At 40.3% G+C, this 23,722-nt stretch overlaps 1 protein-coding gene across 1 annotated transcript; it reads left to right on the top strand.

Moving 5' to 3' along the window:
- Positions 1–2,708: 2,708 nt before the first annotated feature.
- Positions 2,709–23,599, top strand: htr1d (5-hydroxytryptamine (serotonin) receptor 1D, G protein-coupled). Its single transcript, XM_038729827.1, has 2 exons — positions 2,709–3,217; positions 20,846–23,599. Exon 2 carries the CDS (start codon positions 21,757–21,759, stop codon positions 22,909–22,911), a length of 1,155 nt encoding a protein of 384 aa, XP_038585755.1. The 5' UTR covers positions 2,709–3,217; positions 20,846–21,756; the 3' UTR covers positions 22,912–23,599.
- Positions 23,600–23,722: the final 123 nt, after the last annotated feature.

The raw sequence follows: 23,722 nt of genomic DNA, 5'->3' as shown, positions 1-23,722 counted from the left end.
AGACCAATACAAAAAAAGGATTTTTAGAAATGTTGATATGTATGTATGAACATGAAAAGTATGAGCATGTACAGCACTCAATACTTAGTTGGGGCTCCTTTTGCCTGAATTACTGCAGCAATGCGGCGTGGCATGGAGTCGATCAGTCTGTGGCACTGCTCAGGTGTTATGAGAGCCCAGGTTGCTCTGATAGTGACCTTCAGCTCTTCTGCATTGTTGGGTCTGGCGTATTGCATCTTCCTCTTCACAATACCCCATAGATTTTCTATAGTGTTAAGGTCAGGCGAGTTTGCTGGCCAATTAAGAACAAGGATACCATGGTCCTTAAACCAGGTACTGGTAGCTTTGGCACTGTGTGCAGGTGCCAAGTCCTGTTGGAAAATGAAATCTGCATCTCCACTGGACTTCAAGCAACGTGGATTGTGTGCCTCTCCTCTCTTCCTCCAGACTCTGGGACCTTGATTTACAAAGGAAATGCAAAATTTACTTTCATTAGAGAACATAACTTTGGACCACTCAGCAGCAGTCCAGTCCTTTTTGTCTTTAGCCCAGGCCAGATGCTTCTGACGCTATGTCTTGTTCAAGAGTGGCTTGACACAAGGAATGCGACAGCTGTTCTTTGTGAATCTCCCCCACATTTTTGAATGGGTTTTGTTTCACAATCCTCTCCAGGGTGCGGTTATCCCTATTGCTTGTACACTTTTTCCTACCACATCTTTTCCTTCCCTTCGCCTCTCTATTAATGTACTTGGACACAGAGCTCTGTGAACAGCCAGCCTTTTTAGCAATGACCTTTTGTGTCTTGCCCTCCTTGTGCAAGGTGTCAATGGTCGTCTTTTGGACAGCTGTCAAGTCAGCAGTCTTCCCCATGATTGTGTAGCCTACAGAACTAGACTGAGAGACGATTTAAAGGCCTTTGCAGGTGTTTTGAGTTAATTGGCTGATTAGAGTGTGGCACCAGGTGTCTTCAATATTGAACCTTTGTCTTGATTTTGGGGTTTTCATTAGTTGTCAGTTATAATCATCAAAATTAAAAGGAATGAACACTTGAAATATATCACTCTGAGTGGAATGAATGTATACATTATACAAGTTTCACTTTTTGAATGGAATTACTGAAATAAATCAACTTTTTGATGATATTCTAATTATATGACCAGCACCTGTATCTTGTAGACATGCACTGTACATGCTTAAACTTTTTGATATTTAAAGCCCTAACCCTCAATGCCAGCCATGTTTTCAAGAAGAATTTGTCATGTCATGCATCTTTGGGCAATATCTGCACATGTATTTCGTTTGTGCCCTCTGCAGTCCGTGCACCCATCCAAAGAGAAGCTTCCCCTAAAGTCTTCACATGGCAGCTGCTTATTCTTTGTGACTACTCCATATTGCCACCCCTGCGGAATTTGAGTGTCTCTGCAGTGTGTTATAGTTATTATAAGAGTGGCTGAGATGTGGGTTTATCATCCAAGACATTTTCAAGATTTCTCTCTGCAGGTAGTTCCCTCAACTTTGGAAATAAGTAGAATTCATCGCAAACTGAAAAACAGCCGCCAACAACCAAGTTTCTGCAGCTTCATAACTAAACAGCCTCCTCTTCAAGAGAGGGAGGAGGACGTGTCAGCTGAAAGTTGAACTTTTCTGCATTATTCAGGAACTACTTTTTTAAATCTGATTGTCAGTATGTGGTTTTGCTTTTTTCATTTAAATGAGCTGTCTGAGAGTTTTAGTTAAAAATTTACTAAAATAGGAGGAGGAACTGCTTTTCATTTTTTCTTACAATACCGAATTTGTTTGTTGTGTGAATTCTGCAGATGGCCAAATCTTACATACACAGTAACTCCTTTAAATCCTTAGAACTCAGTGGTGTTCTAGAAAAGGTTTACTAATGGCTCAATAAAAGTAGTTCTGTTCTGTTTAACAGAATCTCAAACAGCATTCTGCATATTTGTAAGGTCATGTCTAAATGGTAACCCTACGTTTGAGAACTTAATTCAGTACAGTGACGCTTGTCTCTGCAATGGCAGAAACTCGAAGCTGCTTCAAATTAGCCTTGTCTCACACAGTTTGAAGCAATTCTGCAGTTGTGCAACCAGAAAACCAAGACAAAATTTGTTGTTTTAAATAGTGACAAATTGTTTAGAAAAACTGGTTAATTTGTTGTCAACATAACAGTGTGTGGAGATGAGGCTTTAGATATTTTGATAAAACCAATGCATGCAATTACTCTCAAGCTGAACAAGGTTGTTGGTGCAGATTTTGACAGAACACAAGCAGTGTATCATGGTGAATGGTCAATGGTTTGAGGAGCTTCTTTGGATGCTTTCATACGTTTCTCTAAAAACTTGATATCCACTGTAGCTTACTGCCATAAATCCAAACCGATCACAACTGCTATTCTCTGTGAACAGAGCAAACCACAAACATTTGACAGATCACACACAGGGGTCAGTGTTTGTTACTCAAAATACTGATGTTGGATGCAGTATCCCTTTTTAAAGCCATAAAATAAGAAGCCTGGGACGATCTCAGAAGGATTTAATCAGAAAAGAAACCTCTGAACTCAAATACTTTAGATCCAATTATTATCCATTATTTCAAAGGGAGGCCTCTGGACAGTCCCTGTACCTGATTCTAAGAGCCTCTGATCTGTGTACTGTAACAGGACTATCAAAGAAATCCACTGAATTACTTGGAAACACGCCTGTGGTTGCAGTCGTTTAAATTTACTCAGTGTGTGGGGGTGCGCATAGGAGACTCTGCCAGACTAGCCATTCCCACCAAAACCTCCAAGAAACACAGATCTGAATGCAACTTGTTGACGTCTCTGTAATCTCCCCCGGAGCGGAGTGGATCGCCTCAGGATCGGGAAGCCCCCGTGTTTCTTCTCGGGGATTTAATACTGATGGAGACACGGTGAGCTGCGCCTTGATACATTAAATGGAGCACACCCCCGTTTTTTTTTACACCTTTAACACCTTCTAGCGATTGAACTCTGGATGAAGACATTTTCAAACTAACTGTTCAAGTCGTCATAAATTCTAGTCGTTCAACAGAAACAGAAGCTATTAGCCGGCAGCATTGGACTGTAACCAGCCCCTATTTCGTTTGTGCGTAAAGGAAGGACATGCACCGGAATTCCCTGATTGCTTTTGTTGCCCGCTTTTATCAAAGAGAAAGAGGAGAGGAATTCACAAAAGGAAGGAGAAACATGGTAAGTTTTGCGATTTTTTCTTTTGCCATTACGCACGGATCCGAGGGCGCAGAACAGATGGCATTAGATTACATTCCAAGCCGATACGGTGTGAAATTTTTTCTTGCAAATACGACAGGCAGAAAGATCAAAGAAGGACCAAACAGCTCTGCAGAGAAATAATCTGCCTGAAATAATCCCATACACAAGAGATAGCCTACAAAAGAGAGTGATAAAGTCACTTGTGATTGCCGCTGGCACTGTAAAAGTACCGATCAGACTATTTCAGTGACACCATAGTAGGTGTGGATGATACAAAGTAGGATATGATAAAGTCACTATAAACAGTTGAATATTTAAGTCCCTAAGGGGAAGTGACAAGAGCTTTCTATGAGTTTAAGGGTGTTAGAGAGCGACATGAGGAAAAATTTAGTCCACGTTGATAAAACCTATACGAAGCCCCAGTGTGCTGAGTAAACAGCTGAAGATGCAGACTTCAAAGGAAGGACATAATGTTTAAAGGCTAAAAAAGAATGCACTCATTTAATTTATTCAAGGTCACTGATTGCAGCTTTGTAAAACTTTACAGACCTGTCCTTTAGCTATCCATGTTCACTCAAATATCCTTGTATTGTGCGTAATATCTATGAAAATAATTTCAATATTAAGGTTGGAGGGACTTTTTCTCTGACTTGTTGTCTTAGTATAGCTGTTTGGACCTAGTTAGCAGCTTAAGGGTTAGGCTGATGGCAGGTTAGGGGTTAATAATGTCTTAAAGCTTATTTAATTTCACCACGCGTCTTATTTGACATGTATGAATGATATGCTGCTTTGTGAAAGCCGGTTGAGCGGGAGCCACTGGCCATGATGCTGACAATATACTGTATTGAAGGTGTTTACCTCCAGCGCTGTGGCAAATGCAGCTGAATTATTTAAAGAAATAGGGCAAGAGATTGGAGTTACATGGTGATATTGGTTTTAGGTTTTAACCCATACATATCGTTTGTAGGAGACATTAAAAAAAACGTGTATGTTGTGGTAATTTGGCACTATGCAAATAGATATGATTTTTATTTCATCCTCACGTTGTAATTGGCGGTTTGTGGACAAGGATTACAGAAATCGCCATGATTTCTCAGCCCCTTTCTGTCTGATCATCTTCCTTTTTGAATAACATGAGAAGACGCTTCTATTGCCATTAAGAGCTGCTGGTGAGGAGGAGAGGTGAGCAGCCCCAGCATTAAGTCTATTTCAAGTTGGAGAAAAAAAAAATAGACCTGTCCTCTGTGCTCTCAAGCTTTACAGAAACCCCCCTCAGGCCCTCTTTGTAGAGAGAGCATTTTTGCTTTATGTCTTTCAAATGACAGAGACCCCTCTCCCTATTCATATCATGCCATCCCCTCTCCCTGCTTAATAATGACACAGAATATAAAAAATTGGAAACAATGAATCTTGGATTATGATATTGTTGAAAATGTCATTTTCTTATACAATGATGGAGGAGTTTGTGCCCCTCATCTGGGGCCCAAGAGAGCATATCACAAAGAGGACTCATTTGTAGCTCATTAGGCAAGCATTGTGATTTAATAATTGATGTAGGAAGAGGCAATTAATGCCTGATGGTTTGCACGGAGTGCAGAGAAGAACAGTTCTGTCTAATAAAATATTTTAACATGTAGAAGATATAGGGGTAAAAAAAAAACACCATTACTCTCTCTGCCTGCAGTTATATTGTTTTCTAGAAATCCAGACCCCTGCCAGGACAATTGGAGTAATGCTGAGAGTCAGGGGTGTTTAAGATGAGGGAAATACTGTAAGAGAAGAATCAACACTCACAACAATTTAATCACTTTTAAAGTGATCTTTCCTTTTTTGCAATAAACACCAACTAGAATATGAATACAAGAATTTACAGGTGAGGTGCATCTGTGGTGTCTATCATCCTACAGTTGGCGCAGCTAGCATCCAATCACGCATCAAAGCAAGTGCTTGCCAGTCACAGCGTAGAAGGGCGGGGCTTGGCGCAAAATGTGTGGGGCAAAAAAATAATGCTCCTTTAACATTAAAAGTGAAACATCTGTCTTTATGCTAAGCTAAGTAGCCAAACAGAGTTATGTTTGAATGAAATATGAGCCTGATCTCACATTTGTCCATATCAGGCATATAATGCTGTAGTACAATGCTGTTTCTTAATTTCAATGTCTTACTGGGTCGTGGTGACGATGACTTTTTGCCTGGGAAATGAAAGCCTCAGTCTTTTAGCATAATATCATGTATGTAGCCCTCAAGTGCATATTTCCGAGACTTTTTTTACAAGCTTCTCTTTAAAATAAGTCAGCTTGAAACATTAAAAAGTGAGCCAGAGACAGCATTTGCAACCATCTCATGGAGCTAACGTTGGCTTCATTAGGTAATAAAATCTGCCAGTGACAGCTGTCAAAATCAACGGTCTCCAGCTAAACTTAGATGCCTGCTTTTGTCTACCACTCTCTTGAACCAAAGACAGATTGTTTAAAAAGAATTTTGGGTGAGAAATCTGTCATCGTTATCCCTGAAAACTGCATCAGCTCGACAGGCTTAGTGAACGGTCAATTGTAAAATCATCATTTACATCATAGTGGTCGGTGTTGAGGCTTTCAATGAGACACATATAGCCTCCATTCCTCAAAGCATCTTGTTAATTCATACGGTAACATAGATATAGATATAACAGCACGCACTCTAATTTATCACGTTTGCTTCAATCTGGCATTTCATGACAGGAGTTTAATGTGACTCAAGACCTAGAGGCAATTAATTCACTTGCAGGACAGAGTTGAAACTGAGAGAACAAGAAGCAGATGTATGCAGCTGAGTTACCGCTTCATTCCACAATTTTAGCATTTATCACTACTTAGTGTAAACTGCCTACCTCTAAAATGACACCTTTTCAGGATCTGCTACAAGACATAACATTGCAAACACACTAAAACACTTGAGTTAATTTATCACAGCGTTTTTATTACATTGTTTGTCCTTACTGACTCTTCAGTTTACAGTAACTGTGCAGCACGTGAGTTTGCTGAGTAGCAACATCACGGCAGAGCAGATGGCGGGACAGCGTCTGTGAAGAAGACTACCATTCAGCTGTAAAATCCCGAGCCTGACTAGATATCTTTGTCACAACTCTTTAAAGTATAAGAGAAAGCCATATTTGTGCAGTGGAAATGTAAATACTAGAATAACGACCAAGAGACACTGGAAGTGCAGTGAGGAGGATGAGATGAACACTGGCACCATACTCAATAATTGGCCAAACTGCTGACATGAGAGGGAGCTAACGAGAAGCTATCAGACAGCAGAACAGCGGGTCACAGTGCAACATTACTTATGACTCCCACGACTACTGCAACTGAAACCAGTATTTTAATGCATGTAATAATACAAGGCAAATGCAAACACTTGGCAAGCTCTAAACTGTGTCCTCCAATGAATGTAAGATAAAGTAAACAAGTCAAGATAAAGTAAACATGCATAAGGGTTAGGAAGCTGTGGCATCAAAGGCTCAAAGTGAACAGTACGGGAAGAGCAAGTGAAAGAAATAATCATCACATAACACTAATCATCTGTGGAATCCAGAACAGGAACCAGCCACCGTCACAGCGTCTGACTGCGAGTCATAAAAACAGCAGCGCAAAGGTCTAAATGATCCACAAAGACACTAATGAACATGTAGCAGTGTGAACATGTAACTAAAGTCAGGATAAAGACTTGCTAACATAAAGCAGGACCATCATCGAAATCGACAGCAAGCATCAGCACCATGAGACTCCTGACCGATAACCTGCTTCTCCCCAACATAAAAAACTCCTGCCGGCATTTAAGTCAGGAGAGACTAGTTTAAAAAAGGGCTGAAAGAGTTGTTCAGGCATGAGTTTATATGATGTAGAATGTGCAACAGGAACAGGCAGAGTGGAAACTACATTAAGTGGACCTACCACCAGCCTCCATCACTATGTGGACAACTTTGAAATTTGAGTCAAGAATGACCAAGATCTGCTGCCGTCATTCTGAATGGAAATATGTGGATGGTTGGTGCTAAAGCCAGGGGTTAAATGAGTAGTAGGCCTCGTAACAGACAAATAGAAAAGAACATATGTGAAAAAATTATGAGGAAGCAAGAAATGCAGAAGGAAAGAAACGCTGCAACAGAGTTAGCCAAGAGAGTTTAGAGATTACAACAGTCCAGCTGCCCGTGATGTTGTTGGTCAATCCCCATCAACATGCAGTTTGTTTGGTTTTTGTAGGGTTTTATAGTAAAGGCACCCACCTGAAGTGAGAGCGGTCAGAGACAGTGACATTTTTATTAAAATAGATCAAGCTTATGAAGCAAGAGGGAAAATATCGCACAGCAAAGGCAATGTATTTAAACTAGGGCTGCAGGTAATGATTATTTACATTATCAATTAAGATTATTTTCTCAATGAAAAAATGAATTGTTTGGTCTATAAAATGTCAGAAAATTTCAATCACAATTTAGAAGTCCTTGTTTTGTCCGAAACTCCGCACTGTACAAAACACCAGGCTGAAGGGAGCTTGATAATCACCAAATAGACACGCATTTTTACCAAAGACTGCACCATCAATGACTGAGATCAGATCAGGTCCTTTACTTTACTCCTAATACTTCTATTCATCTGCCCCAAACATCCAATGTAAGCCTTGTAACATGTTGACTTTCATGTGCATTGTTAAGGTTTTCTATTCTCACTTGGTTCTTTATAGTATACTGGAATAATATAGACAATGTGCAGACACATGTGAATGTGCACATAGATGCACATATTGCCTAGTCCAACCAACCCAATCTGTGTTTCATGGCATGTTTCAATGGTCTCATCAAATCCTCTGGTGCTGTTTATGCTGCTAACTTTTCTCTTTACACTAGAATTAAAGCATTCCAGAAAATTGAGACCGTATCAGTTGTAATCCCATCTGATTTACAGGCAGGATTATTCATGAGGGATTGGACTGAGAAAGCAGACTTCCACTCACAAAGTAACATCCCTTTATCAGTGATCAGACAGAAAGCGCTTTGCAGGTTCGAAAACGTTTTTTAATGTTGCTAAGCCACCACCAAATCAGCTGTCCTGTCAGTCTAATCAAAGATTATAGCGCCAGCAATCTGTAATCTTTGGTTTGCTGCTAAGTAATAACGGTCATATTAGCAGAAACTTGATCACAACTCACAGGTCTGTGTCGCGAAATATTTTCAACTTCAGAAAGGGGTCGGACTGCTGGAAAGGTTCAGAACCCCTGTTCTACACCATTTCAGCAGAGGGGACAATAAACTACACTGTACTGTCTCAGTCAAATGTTAATCATGCTTTGTTTTTATTCTGGATGATTTTAACCTCAGAGACATTTGTTTTCTCTTCTTTGATCTAATTTTTGCTTTCCTCAGTTTTGCCCTTTTCTGGTCTTGTCTTTTTATTCCCACTCTCTTGTTCACATCTCCTAGCCTTGTTTTTTTCATTGCCGTATTTTTCATATGCCTCCATCTCTGACCAATCTATGGTCAGGCTGCCCATATAATTGGAACTGAATCCAAAGATTGGGCCCTCCAGATGAAAGTCGTAATTATAGATCATAACAATTTGTCACTTACCATGAAAATGACTGCAGGGGTCGTATCAGAATCTATACAAGTCTGTACTCCCCACACTCACAGCAGCCGCTCTGCCACTCAGGCTATTAGTGGTCAGTGTTTCAAGATTGACTACTTCTTGAAAGATGCTGTTTCCATTACTTAAAGCCAGTTGAGGGAGGCAGCTGTCTCGCCTTATCCAAGAGTCTGCAATTTGTTAACTGAAAGCCTGTAGGGAGAAATGTTGCAAAAGTGGAAAATACCAAAATGCAGTACAGACAAAAAAAGTGTCTGTACTGTAACAGTGAGCATTATTATTAGTATTAAACACTGCGGCCCAGTCCCAGGAGCTCTTTTGTTATAATACAAACATTTCGGTAAGTACATGTGTTTTGGCTTCCTCAGAGAATGGAGTAAATAAATAATATAAGCAGCATTTAATTTAAAAATGATGGATATAGTACCTTTATGTAAAGACCAAGACCAATTTTCTCGTACTTAGAATTTCCTGTTAGGTACGAATTAATCGTTATATATAGATATCTGCATATGAATGCAAAATCTGTAGGCAAGGGACAAGATTTTTGTATCTGGAGAGTTCTTGTTTCCATTTGTAGTCCGGGTAGTATCTAATCGTGTTTAAGCAGTTTGGTTGCATGCACGTAAACGGAGAGCAAAAGATGCAAAATGCACTCGCTGAGATGCAGTCTCAGAACCCATCGGCTGTCGCTGTCGTTTACCACAGGCTGAATCGTTGTTCTCAGATTGGGCACAAACAAAAGTCACTGAGTGGTCGAGACCTGCCTTACAAGTCATGTATAGACAGTCTGACTCTCTCCACAGTGGAACAAAACATTTGACCAAAATAATAATGCCTTAATCTGATTGAATTTGAAGTTAACATGATACCGAAAAATTTTAATATTTTTGACTGATCTTATAATAAGAATGATCACATTTATTAATGAAACCTTTTTGAACATATTTTGATGTCAGAAAGAAGTTAATTTGCATAGCTCGTTTCAAACACAAAGGCTTTTCAAAGAGCTTTACATAAGGTATAGCACTGCATAAGAAAAACAATCACAACGAAGAGGAAAATAAAATAAAACAAAACAACAGACACTCAATGCCGTTTCAGTGTAGTTACAGTGCAAATAAATAAAGTGTATGTTGGTCACAACAATTTAGTCCATAATTAAAAAAAACTTTCTGGCCACCTTTACTTTGAGCCCTTTTTAATTTAAAAATAATGAATCTGTTTACCCTTAACATTGTCTTTAAAATGACAGTTATATGGAAAATCCTAAAAAGAGTGCTTCTCAGGATCAGTTAAGTAGCGTCATTATTGCCACTTTTTGAGCACATCTCTGATTGTAGCATCTTTACATGTGCTGCATGCCAGGTTTAAATGTCCAGACTGTCTACTTAGTGCCCGAAAATGAACAGGCACAGAATTATTTGCATTTAAAGGTTCAGTGTGTAAGTTTTAGTGGCATCTAGTGGTGAGGGTTGGAAATTGCAACCTGATTGCAACCAACTGCTCATCGCTCACCCCTCCTTTTCCAAGCACGGAGGAGAAGCTACGGTGGCAGACACGTTCTGTCGGGTCTTGTGCTAAATAATATGAGTGATCGTCTATTTGTCCAAATTTCACTTCTCTTCTAACTTCTAACAAACCAGACGACAGCTACTACTACTACTACTACTTCTTCTTTTTCCTTCTTCTACACACGAAACGCGCACTGTAGAGAAGTTTGTCTGTTTGGGCTACAGTAGAAACATGGCAACATCCATGTAAGGGGACCCGTGGTGTATGTGGATAGAAATGGCTCATTCTAAGGTAATAAAAACACAGCGGTTCATTATGTAAGGTCTTTATACACCACGGACAACACAGTTGTGAATATTATATTGCATTTCTGTTAGTAGATCCCCCTAAATATTACACACTGGACCTTTAACCGTCCTGTTGCCTTAAAAAATTACCATACACATCTTAGTAAAGAAGTTTCATGAGGTTCTCATCCTCAAAGCAATTATAAGCTGTTGCCTCCTGGATGGATCATTGTTTCCCAACCTCTGTTGCATCAATGCCCCTTCACTTTTATGACTCATACAGTACACACTCAAACACAGGAGATAAAGATAAACGCCTTCCTGTTCATCATAATCTGTTCATATGAATTTCAACTGCAGAGCTTCTTCACTTATACATATCAAATTTAGATATATTGATATTGTTGGTCAATCCCCATCATGTCCAGAGTATGTTCCTTCTATAAGATTTTTACAAAACTGATTCATCTCACTGCTGTAGCACTGAATTGTTTGTTTTTATCCCTGCACAGTGTTTCAGACACTGTGTGGCTTTTGTGAGCAGGCCCTTCTATTAATGTTATTGTCGTTTAAATCATATTTAGGCTTTGAGGCAGTGATGCACTGAAACTACAACATTACACTTTAAACAGTGAAGACAGAAATCTCCTTTAGCCATTAAATTTATTTACACTCATTAGTTCTTTCTCTTTATAGTAGTTTGCATTGTGTCACACACGTTGCGTCTTCTTTGGTTTATTTCTCACAAAAACATCTCAAAACGTATTTCCTGTGCACAGGAACCACAGGTGTCGTGGCTAATTTTTTACCTTAGTCAGTTATCTTCAAGATGGCCAATCGTATGCTTCAGGCTCTACCCTTTGGGGTTTATTAAATCCCTACTCATCTGAAAGTGGGTGGAGAGATATGCAAAGTCTAGTTTCTGATTCACGTCAGGGCATGTTCAGTGTTGGTTAATAAGGTGTTGTGTACAGGATCTTATCAATCCTCTGAATGGTTTGTACCAAGTACACAAACTTCCATGTACCAGACACAGTGGAGCACCCAAGGCTATTCTTAAGTCTGTCTCCACCATACATCACTGAAGTCCCTACAGCACTGCCTGTTCTCACCAGTCTTCACTCTGTGTCTTCATACAAAAATACTTTGTTGGCAGGAGAGCAGTGACTGTACATGACTGTGTCCTTGCCAGTGGATTTCTCAAACATGGTGGATAAATATAATGTTTTTAGTTGTGATGGACATGTATGGTTGCGAAGAACAACATTAAGTGATTTTTTAAAAGTGGTGTATTTCTGGCAAATGCCCCAGATTTCAACATTTGTGAATGGCTAATTACCTCAGTCATGTAACCAGCCACCACTCTGAGTTGCATTTCTTGTAGGAAACTGTAGCCTGAACTAAACTAAACTAAACAACTTTTACGGAAAATTTGCAATGCAATTCATACCCACTTATTTTGCAGCACCCATGCCGGTGGAAAATAATGTGGAATCATTATCATTTATGAAGTAATAACTCCAAATGACCCTTGACATTTTTGCATAGCTGCATAGGCAGCTTACAGTCTTGAAAGAATCCTGTGAGGATTGGAAAAATAAACTCTCACAACACATTTGTCCTGTCTGTTTCGATCTGTCTCCTCCGAACACATACACACATTTGCACATAGTTGGCTATGACAGATAAACTCTGCATCAGCTCATCCCAGGCCCAGTCTCAACAAAGGGCCTCTCAGGTGTCCTAGATTTGCACTGGACCTGTTCCACTTTCTAAGGGTCATGTACATATAGTGAGGAGTATTTTACTGTAGAGTGCAAAGACATTGGTGGGAAGGTTGTCTCTGCAGTAGGAGGCTTTGAAAAAGTTTATTTTAGGCAGAAATAGATACAGGGAAAATATGTGAAGAGCTGCATTTGAAACAGTTTTAACATGCTGCTACAACCCTAACCCTACATTAGGAGGGGGTTTCATTAACAGAAAAATAGTAACTTTCCTGCTAAGATGCTGAATTGTCTCCTTTTCAACAATCTGCTCCCTCTCTTATCGGCTTACAATGGAGCTGAGATTAGTCTTCCCGGCCTCTATAATGAGTCATGAGATTTGTACCCAGAGGTTTGAACAGACCACTGACACTGCATCGCTGGTGAACTTGAGCTCCCTTACAGACTATCTACAATTCATTTGCTAGCACGGAAATCAGTCACCGTAAATCAACATGAACCTGTGAAGCCCCTTCACTGTGCTCCAGTGCCAGTTCCTGTGAGGATTAATTATGTGTGTGTGTGTGTGTGTGTGTGTGTGTAGGTGGATGGTTGGAAGGTGGTGCAGATGATGCATGTATGTGTGCTTGTACATGTGCATGCTTATGCACACGGACAGCCCACACAGCTTGAGAGAAACAGTCTTCACGCTGCCAGGCACCTGCAAACAACAGAGATAAGATAAACCCTTGAGAAATAATATGATTTAATGTGCTATTTCCTGAATTGCAGCGCGACATCCCAGCATGCTGCTACCCATACGTTCCAGCCATTCACGAAACGTGTTTCTATTATTCTGCAAAGCACGCTGGTATTGCTGTTGTTGAATCTGATTTTATAGGCATGGACTCCATCTCCCTACTGTCTGTTTCGATTATATGTTCTTTAACCTTTAGGCTGTACTGACAGATATCAATTCTAAAGTCACGTTGACTGTTCAAACATTCCTGCTAATCTATATTTTATAGTTGCATTTTCCCACACATGATGCAGTCCTAACTATCTATAATTCAGTGTTGGCGCATGGTGCTAACCAAACTACATTGTGGAAATTCTGTTGCTAAATCAAACAACAGCATGTCAGACTGCATACCAACTGCAATTTTATGCAAAATGAGACAAAGCACAATGATTATTGTTTGAAACCAGGGGCAAATGTTAGGTTTCTGAAGTGGTGACTGGATTGTTAACACACTAAGCCCACTTAAAATTATGTTTAGTTTCCTATAGATCATAATTACTAAGATTATGTATTTGCATCTTTGCTATAGAAGCATGAGTGATGTTCAATTCTAGCATCTTTTTAGGAGAATGCTAACTGTAAATCATTTTTTAACCTTTTTAAGCCTTGTTTAGCAGGCATTTCTTTTTAGGTTGCATACAATGTCCACCAATAAGATAGAGCAGCCTTGAGTAGCCTGAGAGGTGAAATCGAGGGTAATAAAAGTCAACTAAGTGCTTGCACCACTCACTGCAGGTCATTATGCTTATTGCTTTGAGCATGTGGTAGGCTAACAATATCAACTCAGATCTTTTGTTATCTGGACTGTTGCAGGACAGTAAAAGAGATAATTTATTAAGAAAATCAGAAACAGTAAAAGTGAGTGGGACAAAATTAGAGGGGGGCATGTTCCCAGTGGAAATAATGTCCTTGTTTGTAGCTTTACAGGTTACAAAATGGTTCACAGCGTGATTCTTTGTAAAACTGTAACACAAGAGATACCCTGACTCATTCTTTCGTTTGCCCAGTCACCGACCCCTACCTTTCTCTCCAGCGATGTAAACTTCATTCCCCCACCCAAACACATGCACAGTACATCCTTGCTCACCTACCGTTTACAGCATGCTTGAGTAAACACCAGACATTAGCTGACAGCGGAGGTAGCGATGGCTCTCCCCCCTCTGAGCTAAATCAATTAGCCTATCTCCAGTGGGGCCATGCGGTGTTTGCAGGCCTCCCAGGTTCAGAGGGTATTACCACTTCACCCAGATCAACAAACAGGCTGCTGCACACACTGCAGTATCTGCTTGGATTTGGCCCAAGCCTAAAAGGAATGAACTGGATTTGTACTGATTGAGGTGTGATGCAATGTTACAACTGGACAGGTCAGTTCTGCTCTTCGTCAGACCCCCACGAACAAATTTGTTGTACTTTATTTGTGATCTTGGGATTTCTATTGTATCACGTCTCACCTCTTTGTACTAAGCCATGCCTCTCTGTATTAGATCTTCAATTTCAAAGCCAGATGTAGTAGCTAATATATTTCAAACAAGCAGTATACAGCCCAATTTAGGCATGGCCTGTTCTTGATTGAAACTCTTTTCCTCTTGTTCATTCATTATGGACCTCATTACCTCATTGTGCTGTAAACCAGACCCCCAGGAGATAAGCCGTGTCCTTGACTTGTGTGATGTGTAAACAGATAACCTATTCAGCCATCTATCAAACATGCTGCGTGTGTGAGAGGGAGTTATCTTACTTAGCTCACTGTGTGGTCCATTCAATATTACAACACTAGGACTGAGCACTACGCTTATCAGTTTCTTCTTCACTGATGAAGTGAAGCGTCACTGTGAGGTAGTCTTGCTGTGTGATGCTTCACCCGTCAGTTACAGTGATCTCTTATACATCTGCACATGATGTTTTCTTCTTGGAATATACAGTTCATGCAACATTCATAACTAGAAACAGTTATCTTTTCCTTCAAAACTAAGATTTTTCCCCACAGGTTTTACTTCTACAATACATACACGGTAGTAGTGATGCATGCTACTGGCTGAAATACGTTTCCCGACAAGGCAGTTAAAAGCAGACGATTTGCTTTCTAGCGGGAGGCGTGGGATAACCGCCATCTTTGACGTTACGGGCTCTCCCAATAGAATTGTACTGAGGATTCTTAAAGTGGCATGTTTCCTCTGGCATGACTCATAGTTGGGACCTAAAATGAGGATATCCTGGTCTGAGAGAAAAATTTGTGCTCTTGAATTCATACTATGCCTTACACACTCACTATGGATTGACTGGATTTAATATGGTTTTTATTTAGATCTTGGACAGAGATATGTATATGTTAATGACACATCCTGGGCCCTGTAGTAACATATTTGGATATCAACGAAGTATTTCTGATTGACTTTATTTTATTTTAGTGTTAAAAATCAGACAACATATTTTTAGTAAAAGCTACATTGTTATTTTATTTTGCATAGTTCCTTGACCACTCCACAATAAACAATACACAGAATGTAAATGCAGAAGAATTACACGTAATTAAAAAATGAACAGCATAAATAAAAAAAACACTTATTCCTAGCATATTGGACTTTACAGCGAGCTCAAACCTCAGCCTAATCATCAACGGTTCTTAATATTAAACCTATACAGGTGCTGGTCATATAATTAGAATATCATCAAAAAGTAGATTTATTTCAGTAATTCCATTCAAAAAGTGAAACTTGTATAATTTATACATTCATTCCACTCAGACTGATATATTTCAAGTGTTCATTCCTTTAAATTTTGATGATTATAACTGACAACTAATGAAAACCCCCAAATCAGTATCTCAGAAAATTAGAATATTGTGAAAAGGTTCAATATTGAAGACACCTGGTGCCACACTCTAATCAGCCAATTAACTCAAAACACCTGCAAAGGCCTTTAAATGGTCTCTCAGTCTAGTTCTGTAGTCACAATCATGGGGAAGACTGCTGACTTGACAGCTGTCCAAAAGACAACCATTGGCACCTTGCACAAGGAGGGCAAGACACAAAAGGTCACTGCTAAAAAGGCTGGCTGTTCACAGAGCTCTGTGTCCAGGCACATTAATAGCGAGGCGAAGGGAAGGAAAAGATGTGGTAGAAAAAAGTGAAAAAGCAATAGGGATAACCGCCACCCTGGAGAGGATTGTGAAACAAAACCCATTCAAAAATGTGGGGGAGATTCACAAAGAGTGGACTGCAGCTGGAGCGTCTAGCCTGGGCTAAAGACAAAATGAACTGGACTGCTGCTGAGTGGTCCAAAGTTATGTTCTCTGATGAAAGTAAATTTTGCATTTCCTTTGGAAATCAAGGTCCCAGAGTCTGGAGGAAGAGAGGAGAGGCACAGAATCCAAGTCCAGTGTAAAGTTTCCACAGTCAGTGATGGCCATCACTCAGCCATGTCATCTGCTGGTGTTGGTCCACTGTGTTTTTTGAGGTCCAAGGTCAATGCAGCCGTCTACCAGGAAGTTTTAGAGCACTTCATGCTTCCTGCTGATGAACAACTTTATGGAGATGGAGATTTCATTTTCCAACAGGACTTGGCACCTGCACACAGTGACAAAGTTACCAGTACCTGGTTTAAGGACCATGGGTATCCCTGTTCTTAATTGGCCGGCAAACTCGCCTGACCTTAACCCTATAGAAAATCTATGGGGTATTGTGAAGAGGAAGATGCGATTCGCCAGACCCAACAATGCAGAAGAGCTGAAGGCCACTATCAGAGTAACCTGGGCTCTCATAACACCTGAGCAGTGCCACAGACTGATCGACTCCATGCCACGCCGCATTGCTGCAGTAATTCAGGCAAAAGGAGCCCCAACTAAGTATTGAGTGCTGTACATGCTCATACTTTTCATGTTCATACATACATACCAACATTACTAAAAATCCTTTTTTTTGTATTGGTCTTAAGTAATATTCAGATTTTCGGAGATACTGAATTTAGGATTTTCATTAGTTGTCAGTTTTAATCATCACAATTAAATGAAATAAACATTTGAAATATATCAGTCTGTGTGTAATGAATGAATATAATATCCAAGTTTGTCTTTGATGGAGGGCAGCCAGTAGTCGACGTGAATGTCATGATGCAGGACAAAGCAGAGGCAAAACATATGCTTATATATATGATTTTCTATCTTATTATTAAGTTAAGAGCATGTCAAGTGATTATCCAAGGTTTATATATTTCCCTGTTAGCTGTTATAAAATCTGCAGTACTCTGGGCCTTGCAGTGTATTGGGCAACCAAGCAATATAATATATTTTTTATCCTTATATAGTTTATTTGCGATAGGACCTAAACAGATCATGTTTCCCACATGATCATTTCTGTAGTTGGTGATCCTCCGACTCGCACCACCGTGAGGTTGACGTTTGTGGTTTTGGGTGAAATGTGTCAGCAACAGTAAGATGGATTGCCTTGAAATTGGCTACACACATTCATATCCCCCTCAGGATGAATTATAATAACTTTGGTGATCCCTTAACTTGTCATCTAAAGCCATCATCAGGTCAAAATTATATTTTGTCCAGTACTTTGGTTTGTGACCAAATACCTGCAAAACTAATGACATCTCATTTTTGGTTGCCTACCTAGGATGCAATCAGCATAGCACTCCATCATACCCTGCAACACATGGAATCACCAAACACCTACACACACATCTTGTGCATAGACTTTAGTTCCACCTTTAACACTATTATCCCATTTAAACTCTTTACTCTCTACACTCTTGGACATGAACATTGACCCAGCCATATGCCACTGGATAAGGAACTTCCTGTGAAATAGATCACAGAGGGTGAAAGTTAATAACATAACTTCACACCCTCTCACCCTCAGTACAGGAGCTCCTCAGGGCTGTGTTCTCTAAAGTATGCGGACGACACAACCATTGTAGGCCTCATCTCAGACAATGATGAAACCAAGTATTGCATGGAGGTGGACCAAGCTGTCACTTGGTGTTCAAATAATGACCTCCAGGGTCAACATAGCCAAAACCCAGCGACTCATTTTTGACTTTAGACGTAGGCCATTTCCCAAAACACCCATACAAATAAACGGCAGCCCAATCACCATCACTGACTCCTTTAAATTCCTAGGAACACACATTAGCAATAACCTGAAGTGGACAACTAACACTGAATACATCATTGCAAGAGCTCAACAAAGACTTTACTTTCTCATGCAGCTTAAAAAATACCGGATCAAGCATCAACTCCTTGTTCTGTTCTACTCCGCTATCATCGAGTCCATTATTACATCATCGATCACGGACAGCCAAACAAAGAAAAAACTACAGCGGACTGTCAACAAAGCATCCAAGATCATAGGAAAACCACTGCCCTCAGTCGATTCCCTCTATACACATCGGACTGTAAAGCGAGCAAAGAAAATCATCTCCGACCCCTCACATCCTGCTCACCACGTCTTCCAGCTCCTTCCCGCAGGGAGGCGTTACAGGTCAATCTCCACCAAGACCAAACGCTTCACAAATAGCTTCTTCCCCATAGCCATCAGGACTCTGAACTCTTTAGGCAACTAAACTAAACTCTTTAGTTTAGTTGCCTTCTCATACACTACGCATGGTCATTTACCCACTGTATTTTGTATTGTTACATGTTGTGAAGTGTAATGTCTGTTTGTTGTTGTCTGTATGCACGTGATGTAGAGCTTAAACATACTGTACCGAAAACAAATTCCACCGGCACTGTTTTCCAAAATCATCCCTACTGGGTGCAAACATTGCCCATACAGAACACACAGGGGTCCAAACTGATCAATATTGATTTTGGTTCATAAAAATGTTCACTGCTCACCTGAGAGTCTGTAAATGAATGTGATCATGCAGTTAACAGACAAGGTTGTTTTCATCTCCCATTTAATATGCCTATTTATTGTCACAGCCGAAGCACAATAATCCCTCTCAAGAGCGCAACTGCCAATCAACACTTGAGTTGTATCAGGGACAAACACACGCTCGGAAATCAGTCTTGACACTCATAATGTGCCGGCAGAAGGATGTGTTAACTCTGAAAAGGCAAACATTAGCAATTACTGTACCGAACACCGTTGTTTGTTTTTCTGCAGCTTTGTTCCTTAATTTTCTAACATCACTTCATAGCTTATTGATGTGTGAAATACAAAATACTCCTAAGAAGATAATTAACAATTGGGCTATACAGACCTTGTTCCAATAAACAAATTTTGTATATTTCTATCCCTAATCCTTTCCTATTATTTATAATTATGCAAAATGGATGTCTTGTAAACACTTCAGTCACTTTGACTGTTGTAAGGCAGAACATTTTACAATCCACATGTGTATAACATTTACAAAAAACTACATTTTAGTAAAGCATTTACCATTTGTCACAAAGTTCATTAAGGTGTATATTTGAAGTTTCAGCAGTATTTGCTCTGTGGGTTGTGATACAGTGACAAGAGGTTTGTATGTTGCGACAACAGTCATAACGTATGAGTCCTAAGAAAACACTTAATGTACATTTTTCCATTTCCTCTGAATTATAAGTGGTCAGGATCCACACTGCTGCTCTTAAATAATACATTATTGCAAACCATAGATATAGATGAGAAGCTTGGGGGAGGAAATGCCTTCTGTTATGATTAACAGTCATTTGAAGTCCTCATCCCCACTGGGACATAATACCACATTTCCACATTTCAGTTCCTGTCTCTTTTATTGTACTTGAAAGTAAGTCTGCTCACCATCCTACTCGTTACTCTTACCTGGAGGCAACATAGTCAGTTTCTCTTTGTACCACTGTGCTCCAATTTCTGAGGACCATTACATTAACAGTGATGTGAAGCAAGCAGAGTTTAAATGTCACAAGACCAAAAGTCTCTGTGGGTTAGGGTTAGGGTCTAAGTGAGAAAAAATAAGGTTACTGTTTATGAGCTTTGTGTGCTTTAGACAAAACAATTTTTTTAATAAATTGGCCTTTTGGCTTTTTTAAATATATATACTTACTGTCAATCCAAATGACATCAGGATGGAGTCAGACAGAGATGGAAAGGTGTGAACCAACTGTACATTTTTCTGAAAGTGTTTTATGTTTTTGGAGATTACATTTTTTTGTGTCAGAAGAAATAGGAAATGAAAGGAGAAAGACACAGGAAATGGCAAAAATAACAAATGCCTCCAGCCAGTTTCAGACCAGGGATGTTGCATTTACATGGTCAGCATCTCAAAGCTCTAGGGAACCTTGATAATACCACAATAATTTGAAATAATATTAGTAGAATTAGATGCTTTTATGTTGAGAATTGATGTACATTGGTGCCTTTCTAAAGCACCACTGTTTCTGATTAATTCATATAGTGTGAAAAGAAATGGTTTATATTCACCTCGCCTAGAGAATTCAATGTCAGTCTTACAACAAATGTAATAAATCAAAACAATAGCTGGAAGTGTGTGGGTGTTAAGTTGGTGTATCATGTCATAATGCTCCATTTACAGGTCGAGGTTGATTTTACGGGGTTATATTTGTGCATTGATTGCCCTGTACGCGTAGACCTTGTCATGTAGGTGGTTTGTTTATGTATGCATGTGTACGTTATGGGGGAGGGAATGATGGTAAAGTTGAATATAACTAATCTTCCTTCTCTTTTTCTCCTCCCATTTGTCTCACCTAGGATGAACATGCTGCAAAGGATGCTTCATGAAAGTCCGACAAAACCTTCGCAGCCATATGGACACTGCAACTGAAAGTGTATCTTGCAGACAGTGCTGTGTAGAGGAGACGCTAACACACAAGCATTTTACACTAGGGACCTGAAAAAAAAGCTTTGCTGATCACAAAAATGAGCAAATTTCAACGTAACTGCCAAAACCAACATGGATTTTGCATAATTACCTACAAGCGGACTGGATAACTAGAATTTCTCCTCATCTTGGTTTGATGCATATCATGTAAACTGTAATGTTGTGGCTTTCCAGCATCATCAAAGACAAAAGGCACAGCCAAGGTTCTGTACAAACCTCAATTTAGAAGGCTTCACGTGGATTTGGGAATAGATAAGAGAGAGACAACAAGTATATCTGTCGACATCGTCTTCCTACATGCAGCTCCCCGCTTAGCTTTATTGAAAAGGAGCAGCCCATTAAAGCATTTGATAGGTAGGAAGGCTTGGTCTGAGGGTGCTGGCTGGCTGGCTGCTGGTTGGAGATGAGATAAGAGCACTGGGAAGAGAGAAAAGAAGTGGCTGTCTGACAGGAGCTGAATACAAATCAGCAATCATTTCTCCTGCAGCTACACCAGTGAGGCAAATCAATAATATATAATAATGTAAAGCGAAATGGACAAATTAGCTGCCATCAATTACAGGAGCATTAGTTTAGTAGTAATTATGGAATTTTTGCTGATATTGCACTGCAACAGAAGGGATGGGAAATGAGGAGAAATGAGATTTTTTTCTAGGACCAAGCCACTGTACAGCCTGTCCTCGGTGCCATGCCTGAACTGATCCATGTGCAGTTTTGGATAGCAGTGATGAGGCTGGTCTAAACCTTAGAGAAAAGAAGGTTTAAAAGGAGCAGAGGCGAGATGGAGTTAGATAATATCTCACTAGATAACTTTACCAGCAACATCACAGAGATTCCTGATACCACTACAACTCCACCCTGGAGCGAGACCACGCTGCTTGGCCTCCAGATCTCCCTGTCTGCACTGTTAGCTCTCGTCACGCTGGCTACTGTCCTTTCAAACGCCTTCGTCATCGCCACCATCTTTCTGACCAGGAAGCTCCACACACCTGCCAACTTCCTGATCGGCTCCCTCGCCGTCACAGACCTGCTGGTGTCTATTTTAGTCATGCCAATTAGCATCGTATACACCGTCAGCAAGACCTGGTCGTTCGGGCAGATTGTTTGTGACATCTGGCTGTCGTCTGACATCACCTTCTGCACGGCCTCCATCTTGCACCTGTGTGTGATCGCACTGGACCGCTACTGGGCCATCACAGATGCGCTGGAGTACTCAAAACGCCGCACCATGCGCCGGGCAGGGATCATGGTTGGGGTGGTGTGGGTGATCTCCATATCAATTTCCATGCCTCCACTTTTCTGGCGTCAGGCCAAAGCCCACGAGGAGCTTACAGAGTGCTTGGTGAATACAGATCAGATCTCTTACACCCTATACTCCACCTTCGGCGCCTTCTACGTTCCCACGGTGCTTCTCATCATCCTCTATGGACGGATCTATGTTGCCGCCCGCTCCCGCATCTTTAAGACGCCATCATCCTCGGGGAAACGCTTCACCACAGCACAGCTCATCCAGACCTCTGCAGGCTCCTCTCTCTGTTCTCTTAATTCTGCCTCCAACCAGGAAGCACACCTACACTCTGGCAATGCAGGAGGTGGAGGGGGAGGGGGAGGATCGCCTCTGTTCATGAATAGTGTGAAAGTGAAGCTGGCAGACAGCGTGCTGGAAAGGAAACGTCTGTGTGCAGCTCGGGAGAGGAAAGCGACCAAGACATTGGGCATCATCTTGGGCGCGTTCATTGTCTGTTGGCTCCCATTCTTTGTCGGCACGCTCGTCATGGCCATATGTAAAGAGTGCTGGTTTGATCCAGTGCTTTTTGATATATTCACCTGGCTGGGATACCTGAACTCCCTCATCAATCCTGTCATTTACACCGTATTCAACGATGAGTTCAAACAAGCTTTCCAAAAACTCATTAAATTCAGACGGTGCTCCTGAAAAACTTTACAGTGGATTAAAACTCTTGGAAAACAGGGAGTGAAAAAGACAATGAACAAAAAAAGATAATAATGATATGAAATAATGATAATGAAAGTACCGCACACTTAAATGTTCCATCTTGTAAAAACATGCTAATTGTGATTTTTATTTTTTCTTTACATCAGACAACTCTGTGCTATAGCTCTTTGGATTCCTACAGCATACCCTTCATGTAGACTTGCATGCACACTAAAAAAAAGAGACAAATCTTGACCCCCAAGAATTGTGGAACTCATCTTTAAAAGATAAAGAAAAGGGATTTGAAGTCTATTTCATGTCACGAGGCACTGCTGTTATTTCTTGGACAGAAGAAAAAAAGGATTGGTGTAACTGTATGGAACAAGCAAACTCATAGTGACTGGGTTTAATCCAGCAAAAATGAAAAGCCATGAAATATATGTTGTCTTAATCTCTGTGTCATACTGTATGCTACTCCCATATAATGTTTCTGTGGTACAGTAAAGTACTTAGAAAAACTACAAACTCAAGAGATACAGAAAAACTTTCACCATATTTTATTATATGTGAAAGTGGTGTGTGTGTGTCTGTATGAGTGCGTATAAAGATAGTTACTTTACCGTAATATATGCGTATTTGAAGAGGGAAGGATTGTCAAGTGTTTGACATTTATACATGCTTTTCTTCAGTGAGGCTCATCTCGTCATTACAGAGGCTGAAATGGAAACAGAATTTTCAATTTGAATTTTAAGCAACATCCAATGCCATAGCAACAAATGAACCCCTCCAAAAGTTTTGTGAATGGCTATGC

The sequence above is a fragment of the Micropterus salmoides genome, unplaced genomic scaffold, assembly GCF_014851395.1.
Source record: "Micropterus salmoides isolate LMB-PRFRI ecotype aquatic unplaced genomic scaffold, ASM1485139v1 Ms_hic_scaffold_19, whole genome shotgun sequence".
In the NCBI taxonomy this organism is placed as follows: Eukaryota; Metazoa; Chordata; class Actinopteri; order Centrarchiformes; family Centrarchidae; genus Micropterus; species Micropterus salmoides.
Note: the sequence above shows the minus strand (reverse complement) of the source record. Positions and strands in the feature narration are given on the sequence as shown.